The sequence below is a fragment of the Astyanax mexicanus genome, chromosome 5 (assembly GCF_023375975.1).
Source record: "Astyanax mexicanus isolate ESR-SI-001 chromosome 5, AstMex3_surface, whole genome shotgun sequence".
Taxonomy (NCBI): Eukaryota; Metazoa; Chordata; class Actinopteri; order Characiformes; family Acestrorhamphidae; genus Astyanax; species Astyanax mexicanus.
The window spans coordinates 17,426,790-17,437,933 of NC_064412.1; the positions used below are offsets into that span (position 1 = coordinate 17,426,790).

The window sequence follows — 11,144 nt, forward strand, 5'->3', positions numbered from 1 at the left end:
ATTATAACTGAGAAAAATTATTGGCTGTGGTAAATACAGTCAATGCAATTTGTTACTTTTCATTCCACCACAGAGGAAACTACACTTTTGTTTCTGTAATGCTGTTTTAGTTCCACATTTACTTGTTTGTTGTGTTGTGTAATTGTTGTGCAACAGGTATGGAGGCCGGAGCCACTTCCTCAGGCTTCTATATATCACACTGCAGAAACTGACTTGTTTGTGTGTTTGTCCACAGTGATCCTGCTTCTTATTTCCTCGTGGCCTCACTGCTGAACTTCAGAAGGTGTTGTGTAAGTCTGTGAGAGCAGATTACTGTTCTATTACTGCAGATTACTAAGCAGCATCAGGTTTGTCCCCACAGTTCCACAGACACGGTCTAAGGTGTCAGTGCAGGTCAGAGGATTAAAGTATATATTTTTGGTAACACTCACCAAAATCACTGCTTAACAGTGAGGAAAGAAGCATCCAGCTCCCCAAAACATTCTTTAACCTATTTAATTTCTCATACTGTCAGTGCTGTGCATTTTATAAAATAGATCAACTCAGGTTTAACTTTTCATTTTCGCCTGTTTATTTACAAAAATATATTATGTGCCACAATGACATCCACGCTTTTTGATACAATGGCAAGAATGTCTATTTAAATTAATCCTTTAAATATTATTTTTATTTTTTTAGGAATTTGTTCGTGCATACAGTGTCAGTGTCGTTAGGTTGAGATGGGTCTGAGGGCTGTAATTAGGGTTACATCATTAACTGTGCTAGTCAGCACAAAAATCATCATACATGAGAATAACACACAAGTACAACAGAATAAAAGAGCAGAGAGAATTACTGTAGTAAACTGTAGTAAAGGTGAAATTATGCATATGGTTATGGTACTCCGTACTTAGTCATACTCTTAATGAAGCATTTACATCACTGCACCCAAGACAATATTAACAATGTGTCTGAAATACATAAAAGTGATTAATAAGATCTAAACTGAGAAAATGAAATGATTAACCACAACTGAATAGTTTAACCTGCTACTAAATTATATTACCAGTTTCTCCTGCAAAAAGATTCTAGACACTTGTACAATAAATACTAAACACATTTTTCTGGTATTGTAAACAAAATTCCTACTAGAAAAAAATTGCCTTTTTTAATCCTGGTGTGTGCATATGTTGATGTGTGTGTACTGTTGTTTTCCTGCTTTATTAGACTAAAATATATACTTGTGTGCAGGGCTAAGTAACTGTTTTTAAGGTGGGCTGTTCTTAAACTGAGCTGTAGACACTAGTTGTTGGAAGTTGGACACACACAACAGTGTCATTTTCAGATGCAATTCATATTACCTTTAGTTGGCAAAAGTACCAGTGGCATAGTCATCCAAATTTAAAAGGGCACAAACTGTAGGTCAGCTTTCCCTCTGCCCAGTACTCCAACATTAGTGTCTGGTGAGTTAGTCTAGATACAGCTCTGGAAAAAAATAAGAGACCATTTAAAAATGATGAGTTTTTGAAAACCTTTGGAATATAATCAAGAGGAAGATGGACGATCACAAGTCATCAAACCAAGCTAAACTGCTTAATTTTTTGCACCAGGAGTGGCATAAAGTTGTCTAAAAGCAGTGTGTAAGACTGGTGGAGGAGAACGTGCCAAGATGCATGAAAACTGTGATTAAAAAACAGGGTTATTCCACCAAATATTGATTTCTGAACTCTTAAAACTTTATGAATATAAACTTGTTTTCTTTGCCCTATTTGATTTCTGAAAGCTCTGCATCTTTTTGTTATTTCAGCCATTTCTCATTTTCTGCAAATAAATGCTCTAAATGAAAATATTATTATTTTGGAATTTGTCAGTAGTTCATAGAATAAAACTACAATGTTAATTTTACTTAAACATATACATATAAATAGCAAAATCAGAGATTCAGAAACTGAAGTGGTCTCTTAATTTTTTCCAGAGCTTTATAAACTTGTTGATAACTATTTTTGCATGTACATCATGGATGCCTCATTTGTCTTGCTCTGCTTGCTGCATTGGTTGTGTACATTCTCAAAAATGTACAACATGTAGCACTAGAGGCGATATAATGGGTCCTTCCTGCTGTGGTGAGTGGAAGCCTCTAGTGGAAGCCTACAGTAACATGAATAGCACACAGGCAAGTATGTGAACTGTTACATTCAGGATGCAGCCAGTTGTCTTCATGAACGCAAGGACAGGAAGTATATCTTTAGTCTTAGCATCGGCCCTCAAGCTGTCTGAGTGTTGAGCTGTCTGATGACATTAATGTGATTTGAAGGAAGCATGTGCTAACCTTTATCATTACCAGCAATGTTACCACATATGTGATAGTGGGAGACCTAGCTAACAGATGGAACTGGCTATGTATTTCACACACTCCACTATCCAAAAATCAAACAGCAAAAAAATCAATCTGAAACGTAATTCTGCATTGTCTTAACACTGCCTCCTAGCCACACCTCACTTTTTCTTTTCCTTTACTTTTTTCTCACTTTCTTCCTTCTCTTTCTCTGCATTCTTCTTCTCTTTCTTTTTCCTTTCTTTGCTCTCCTTGTATTTCCACTTGGGTGGTTCCAGGTATCCCTTGTGTATTTTGGGCTTTTTCTGTTTCTTGGGTGTGGGCTCTGATGACTTGGTCACTCTGATCTGAGGAACGCATCCTGAGGGGAAGATGCTGTTCCGCCGTGAGGCCATGCTGCGGGGGATAAAGGTTTTGAGGCTGGACTGAGCGTTGGATAACACACTGCCCCGTCGCTCTGTGTCAGCACAGCAGGCTGTCGGCACACACTCGGCTGAGTGGAGTGAGGTGATCGCAGAGAATGTGGAACTGTTACTGTGACAAACTGATATATCCTCCAACTCCTGTCCCGAATACTTCATCATGAGCTCAGGGACAGCCAGCCGCCGCTTTCCCACCTCTGGGGGGCTGCTGGGGCAGAGGGGCCGTGTTGCTGTGGCGACAAGCGGGCTGCGCAGGCCGGTGGTCATTCGCACTACATGGTCCATGACCCCATTGTCCTGTGGATCTCGCGGGAAGCTGAATCCAAAAGTGCTTTTCAGGCGGTGGGCCACCTTCTGCCCTGCGCTCCTATTGGCTGTTGCCTTGGCTACTCGTACTTTGAGGTCCGGCCATTCTGGTAGATAGCTGAGGCAGAACTGTTCAGCTATGGGTCGGAGCACGAGACGGCGCAGGCGCTGCAGAGTGTCAAAGCGGCCTGTTTTTAGAGCCCAGTCTCGCGCACACTTGCCACGGTATGAATCTACTATGTTCAGGTCTGCACCTAAGAGAGGTAAATAGAGCATTACAGACTTACAAACTGCTACATATTAAGTTAAAATACTCATACTTGAAGGTGTTGAGACCCTACTGTACTGTTTTAAATCTAATCCAGCCTCATCTGTTCAGGCTAAGCTTCTCTGTTAGGGTGATTGTTTAATCTAATGATGACCTTTCCATAAGATTCTAGTGTAAAATCTGTTGCTGTAAAGTTTCTTCTGTAAATTATTGGTGCAGCATCAACAGGGTGGAGCAAGAAAGTCAGACCATAGTCCTGTTTATCTACTTATTTAGGAACAGGGGGAGATTATTATTTTTATTGTAAATGACTGCCAACCAGCATTGCTTCTGTTTTCAAATGGCAGTTCACTGGTGGAGACTCTTATCCACCCTACAGCTCAACACCAATAGGGTGAGCAATGCTCATTTAGTAGGACCACCACAACCAAATGCAATTTTATCTAAATATACAATTCACATTAACACACACATTCAAACAATCCATAAAAAAAAAAAATAATAAACCAAACAAATAAAACAAGAGTGGTCGCAGAGCACGCTGGTTGCTTCCCTAAGAGCTATACTCAATGCCTTCACAATAAATTCAAAAACAAAAATGCCACTTAACAAGCTATGAGTAAAGAAAAACTAGGAGGCAGTATTAACAGCCTGTTAATGAAATATAACTGCCAGGAAGTCAAAAAAATCTTTACCATGGGATTTTACTGTATATAAGGGGAGATTTTATAGTAATAAAGGAGTGTGTGTTTCTATTAGAGTACACTAACCATGCATTACAAGGGCTGCCACAACGTCACTCCTGCCCTGCATTGCAGCCTTGATGAGGGCAGTGTATCCTCTGCTGTCTCGCATCTCTATTTCCACTCCAGGGAAGTAGTTCAGGAGATAGTTACATATGGAGACATGACCTATGCACAGAATAAAAGGAGCCGAGCGGTTTATAAAATTTAAATTACATATGTTGCAACATTAGATCAACTAAAATTCAAACAATTTACACTGGAAGTAACTGCCTCAATATAAGAATGAATGACTGACCTGCTTGTGCGGCGATCATAAGAGCAGTGTTGCCTTCGTTATCCTGGTGGTTAATTTCCAGGTGTTGACAGCTATGAAGTCCATAGACAATCGGCAGGTAGCCTTTATATGAGGCCACCATCAAGCCATTCTGACCATGAAAAAGACATGTGTTAGTCCTGACAGGATAATATCACACTAATATCGCACAGACCAGCTACATACAAAAGTTTTGCATCCTAAAACAACATTGTAACAAATGCATGTAGTTTTCACATCATGGCTAATGTATATTAAACAAATTCTTGCTATAGAAACTAAATACTGAAAACATGTTACTGTAGATCAACATCAGTTTATATCCTGTGATTCATAATGCAGTAATTTTGAGCATGGCCTTTTTTCAGCAGTTCAATATGAACATTTGCGACATTTGCTAATGGTATTTATATTATTTCCATCTCAGATACTAGTTTGATATTATTATGCAGACAAGCTTTATATGCTCCATAATCATATTCAGACAGATTTATAGGTTAGATGGTATGTAGCTAAAATGTACAGAGAAAAGCAGCCAGTCAGTCCTGAATAAAGTCTATTTTAGCCTGCCCTGTATCAGAGAACCTCTAGAGAGGAGAATACCCACTTCAGAATCTTTTCTGGGTTTGTTAGACCACCACAGGGTACTACTGAGTGAGTCCAAAATGAATGGGCTCATATGAAGCAATTAAATTTTGATTATTTTTACACTGGAAATAGTATTATTTTCTTACCACAAAACAACATCAAAAAATGTTCTAAACCGTTAGTCTGTGAAAATATAACTGTTACTAAGCAGAGAAAACTTTATTTCCTTCAGTTTAAGCAGAGTGTTTTATTGAACATCAACTTCCTGACTTCCTGCTCTGCTAGTTACAGCTCTGCTAGCTACAAAGCTAACACTAGTTAGCTACACTGCACTGGGAGACATACACATTGGAGAGGCACACCTTCCTCATATAGTAAGCATATCATTACCAAAATAAACATTTTTTACGTTAAATTGTAATAGATTTTGTTATCTCTCTACAATTAGCTGATAATATCAGCAGTTTGTTGTAGGAATAATTGTGGATAAATGTACCGTAATTGTGTGTTGTTCCCCCGCTAACTTGTTAGTGCCATTTGTAAGCTCAACATTAGTTTTACTCTTACCAGCTTATAATATGTTTTTTTCAATGCTGAAAAGTTTTATTTATGATTTTCGTCTGTGTTTAAGACAGTGTTGTTGTCATACAAAATATATAAGAAATACAGAAAGCCAAATTGAAAATGCCCATAGTAAAAAAATGCAAACCAATAAAGCCTAATTGTAATGGAAAAAAGTATTTTTAATGAACAATGGCATAAAATATTTTTTTTATTGCTTTACATACAGCATAAACACAACACTGAACTGATATTATACTTATATCAAATGTTTCCCATATATCCCCATTACCCCAAAATCCACACAAACATCCAGCTTGTATAGGCAATGGTGATTTTCATCAGTTGGCAGAGGTGGCCAGTGACAATTCCACACAGTTTAAGGTTGCTTAAGATATTCTACTTTGACAAGAAAACCCATGTTGAAAAAACAGCATGTTAAAAAAATGTTCTTTTTATGGAAGCAGAAGTTACCCCTGATCTACACTGTGACTATATACAACCTGAAGACCGCCAGTTTAAGATCATTAATATGGAGACAAAGTAGAAAAAAATTCAAAGTAAGAATTGACCTGTAAATATGATCATGTGTTCTCTCTCACCCAGCCATTTATGTCGACCTCCATCACGTCATCACGCGTCACTCCTTGCTCTAGGATCCTCTTCAGTGCTGGGGCGTTGTTCTGAGAGCAGGCTTCGTAAAGTGTGTTTGCAATTTTATTGCTGTTCTCCCCTTCCTCATAATCCGGCAGCACAGAATCATCTGATAGAAGACTACCAGACTCTGAGTCACTTTGAAACTCACAGATCTCATCTTCCTCACCTGGACCAGACCCCAAGTAGGCATCCTCAGAATTCTGCAACTTTGCCATGACCCCTTAGTCTACAGCAGCAAGTAAAACCCTCCTACATCACAGTCAGATTCTGGGCAGCTACTAAAGACCAAGAGCCTGAGAAAATGCAGAGAAAAACAATGATCCTTATTATCACAAATTATTCACTACAGTAACCCAATTTCTATAGTTATTATTTTGATAAAGCACATACCTATAGAGGCCTCACATGAACAAAAAAGGTAACATCACATCACACTACTAACAATAAAATCTTATATGTCTTTAATCAATCTATAGGTCCACTGACTTTCAACATTTTCGTTTATTATTCTTATATATTTCATATTAACTGTCCTGGGGATCATCATTCAGCTTATCTACAAAGTATCAAGTTTTTTTGTTGGATCAGGAACAGTGAATACCTGAGATTGAGCAGGGCAGTGCGTCTCTTGGACTACACCTGAAAACCATTATCTTTTATAATAGTGTCACGGTGGTTACTGAATATTTGAAACATCCAATAATTTGTATTGGATGAGATGTCTTAACATTAATAATTGCTCAACAGTAGTTATAGTATATGGGTTACAACATTTCCTTACTTGACTGGGCGAGCAGTCCATACTAAATCATTAGATGTGTTTGGGCAAACTGTAGACTGTAGTGAAGCTGCCATTAAGAACCTCTTAGAACAACTAAGACCAACTGCTGTATTTAAATAACACAGGAAATGGAAAGAAATTTTCTTTACTGTTAAGATTTCTTTAATGTTGGAATTGGAAATATCAAGTCCAGTACACTACAGAGAAGATATAATTCACATAAAAATAAGTCTGTTTACATCTGCTACTGGTGTAAATATTTTTTCTTGTAAATATTTAACCAATGCAAGTAACTAGTTGTGCTTTTACTTTTTCCTAAAGGTAAAAAAAATATGTATTATTATTAGGGTTGTCAACTTTAAAGCATTAACGCGCGCTGTTAATTTGGAATCAGTAACGCGTTACTATTTTTTTTACGCAAGTTAATAAAGGCACCAAGTTTGACCCCTACTTCCGCCGTAATCTGCCGCGCCCCGCCCAACGCTGTTCGCGCTCGTGTCCAGCAGTAACACTCTGGTTCAGACTTCCACCTCCGACCTGGTTAGAGTTTCTCTCTCTCTGTGTCTCTCTCACACTCACGCGCACCCCCCCCCCCCCCCTCCCCCCCACTGCCCTGCTCCTATTGGCTGAGATTTTTATTCTTATCAAATTAAGTTAGAAACATTTACAGTTCAATTTATCATGCATTCTTTATTCCAGCACCCTACGTTATTTTATCTCCCCTAAAAGTATATACTGGTATTTTAATTAACACCACTAATATAAATGTAATTGAATTTTATGAATTTTTGAAGAAATTTGAAGAAAAACAAATACGATTAATCGCAGTTAATCACAGAATTTTGTAGTAATTAATCAGATTACATTTTTTAATCGATTGACATCACTAATTATTATGCATTCAAATGAATATGAAGTGCAAAAGCAAGCACTCCCACCTGCTTTTTTTACAGCATGGTCACTGATCTAGGATGACTGGGCTGGTGTAAATAATTAGGCAGGATTATCTTTTGTCCACGTGAGGGCCGCTAGCCCAATGACCCTGCAAGACTTTTTAGTTGTGAAACAGCTTCAAATAGACAGACACTTCTTAGCCTATAGGAGCTTGAGCTTTAATTGTCAGTACTAAATCCAGTCTGCTTAGGCTAAGCATGAACACATGCATGTGTCAAGTCTAATCATACTCATGTATTATACAATGAGAAATCACTGATATAACATTTACAGACTGAAACTCTTGTTTTTTTGGCATTTTGTCACAACATGTCATAAAACACACTGTTACTTTTAAAGATTGTGATTATTGCAATCCATAATGAACATACTGGCATTCCTAAACAACCAATCTGTTTACTTATTGAATTGTTTTTTACTTTTATTTGCTTGACTGTTTACCATTTGTATCCACACTTTTAACTACTTCTAGCCGCGTTTAACCACTTAGCTGCTTTTAACAAACTTTTAGCCAAAAGTATGCATCGTAAATGTAACATTAATGTAAAAATTAAAAGATTATTATTGATACAAAATATAAAAAATGCATAATATCTCACCTCAGTCCACACTGACCCATTCAATGCGAAGTCCTCTAGAAGAGTCTTTATATCAACACACAGGAAAAAAATCCTGTCATTCAATGAGTGATCCGGTGTCTTGTTATCAACAGTAACCTCCCAGTTTGTCTCCACCCTGATGTGTGAGTCTGTGTGTGTGTGTGTGTGTGTGTGTGTGATTGAGTTTTTGCAAACATGCATACGTAACACCCCATAGCACCTCGAGTCATCAGACTGGCCTAAACGTCCAGCCTCTGAGACTTTCATCTAAACACACACACACACACACACACGTCTTAACTCCTGCCCTCTTACTCATCCCTATTAGCAGGATTATATGTCAGGTGAAGTCAGGCATGTTTAACTCCTGAGCGAGGGCAAGCCTTCAATCAGACTGACAAATAATACACACGGCTCTTCTACCATATACAGCTCATCACACACTAAACAAATATGTGTTACATTAAAATAAACTTAAATTAAATTAAAAACACTACATCATAATCAGTGCGTCAGTGCATTGGTTAAGCACTATTATACAAATAGAACTGCCTACTAGGGGCTAAAATAATATCACAATATTTCAATATTCCAATGTGACAAAACACTGAAAAATAGTTAATTTCAAGAATATACTACTGAAACAGTGAACAAAATATATGTTAAAGTTTTATATTGTATAACATTTTCAAATATTCAGTAAAAACTAATTATAACAACAATTACTTACCAAAAATCTGATTTTGCATCTAGTAATAATGCAACAAAATAAATAATGCAACATATAAATAATGTAATGTAACAAACTCAAACACTCTCATTCAGAAAATTAAAAAAAGAGAAAAGAAGAAGAAAACACAAGAAAGCACAATTCAACAAAAAGTTATAAACTCTCCAGTGCTAATCGTATTCATTCCTAAATATATATATACATTTGGTTTTTAAGGCAAAACGCCAAGTCTACTTAAAAAAATAAGGTCAGCCTAAAAAGGGATAATAACTATTGGTATGCTGACACTGGAGGACACTAGAGGAAGCCAGTAAAGTGAGCACAAGCTATGCTTAAAGCTAAACCAGCTGACCAGCATACTCTTTAGATAGCTAACCACCGATTGTAATGATAAGAAACCAAGCAACACTATCCACTATAAAACAGGATAAACATTACACAAATGATTTCATTTGTACTAAGCTATGCTAGGCTGGTCAAGGATTGGTTATGTGCCCACTGTGGCCCTTTGCAGTAACACAGAACATCTGTGTTTCCTTCCAAGCCACACTAACCAGGTTATAAATAGATGTCCTTTTTTCACCATAACCCATAGCCCCAATGTCTTTTTATTGGTTGGTTCTGAAGTAAAGCTATAAAAATACGTTATAGAATTTCTAAATATTACTGAATTTTATTTTACTATGTTAAAGTTTCTTCCTTTGTGCTAAGGTAAACTGTATTTTTTTATCAGGATAAATTTAGACAACTCATAATTTTTTAAGCAGAAAGAAAAAAAAAGTAGAAACTTGTCAGTAACTTGTTAACATGTTTTATAATATTCTAATATTCTTATAATATACATTGCAAAAACATCTTTGTAAATTACTAAAACACAAAAGCAGCTGTTGGATATGTGCAAATTTACCTGAACACACCTCATTTCCAGACCCCTGTTCCACAGACTACATAAACAAACAAACAAACAAACAAACAAATAAACACATACATAAATAGAAGAAAAACATGCTACCAAAGTTTACTAAGACCTGTAAATAGTACAACCCCAATTTGCTGTATAAAACGTAAGTAATGTATATATGTTAAATGTAAGTAAGAACAGAATGTAATGAATTGCAAATTTCATAGACACATTTTATTCACAATAAAATAAAGAAAACACATTAGATGTTGAAATTAAGACCTCAAGCAAAAAAAAAAAAAAAAAAAAAAAAAACATAAACTCATTTAGAACCTGATGGCAGCAGCCCAAGTTGGACCTGGGCAACAAAAGGCTAAAAAAGTTCATTAGTAAATTAAAATTACCTCATATGACTGGGTATAAGAAGAGAATTTTAGAGACAGAGACTGTGAGGAGCAAAGGTGGGCAGTATAGAGAGGCCTCTCTAAAATGCTCTTTTTTTATATACCCAGTCATGTCAGTTGCTAATTGCTCCTATTGCAGCTGTTTTTTTTTGACCTGCCTCAACTTTTTGAGATTTATTGGTTCCATCGAGGTCATCAAGTACAAATTGTGTCGCTTTCTACATCTGATGTGTTTTATGTTCTACTGAAATTTGAAAATCATTAAATTTGGTTCTTATCTACATTTATTCACATTTTAGAACAGCGTCCAGATGTTTTTGGGCTTGTGTTGTACATAATATACTGTTATTAGGTCCAAAGTAATAAAATATGAGCATTTAAGAATGGATTGTCTGTTATGAGAAAAAGCAGTGAAGGAGAGGGAGGGGACAAAGGGCAAAAAAGGGGGGAAAAAAGAGTCCAGCCTCTTTCCTTTTTATACCACACACACTTGGCCCCTTTTTTGCTTTTACAAACTGGTGGTTTTATGTGAATTTACTGAAGAGGGCTTTTATCACCTGGACAGTTTCACTGTTTCTCCATTTTTTTAATCTTATGACT

At 36.7% G+C, this 11,144-nt stretch overlaps 1 protein-coding gene across 1 annotated transcript; it reads right to left on the reverse strand.

Annotated features, from left to right (window-relative positions):
• Positions 1-389: 389 nt before the first annotated feature.
• ankrd33ab (ankyrin repeat domain 33Ab) lies at positions 390-8,794 on the reverse strand. The gene is made up of 5 exons (XM_015607106.3): positions 8,510-8,794; positions 6,121-6,468; positions 4,352-4,481; positions 4,081-4,221; positions 390-3,296 (listed from the first exon to the last, which is right to left on the reverse strand). Exons 2-5 carry the CDS (start codon positions 6,388-6,390, stop codon positions 2,476-2,478), a joined length of 1,362 nt encoding a protein of 453 aa, XP_015462592.2. The 5' UTR covers positions 6,391-6,468; positions 8,510-8,794; the 3' UTR covers positions 390-2,475.
• Positions 8,795-11,144: the final 2,350 nt, after the last annotated feature.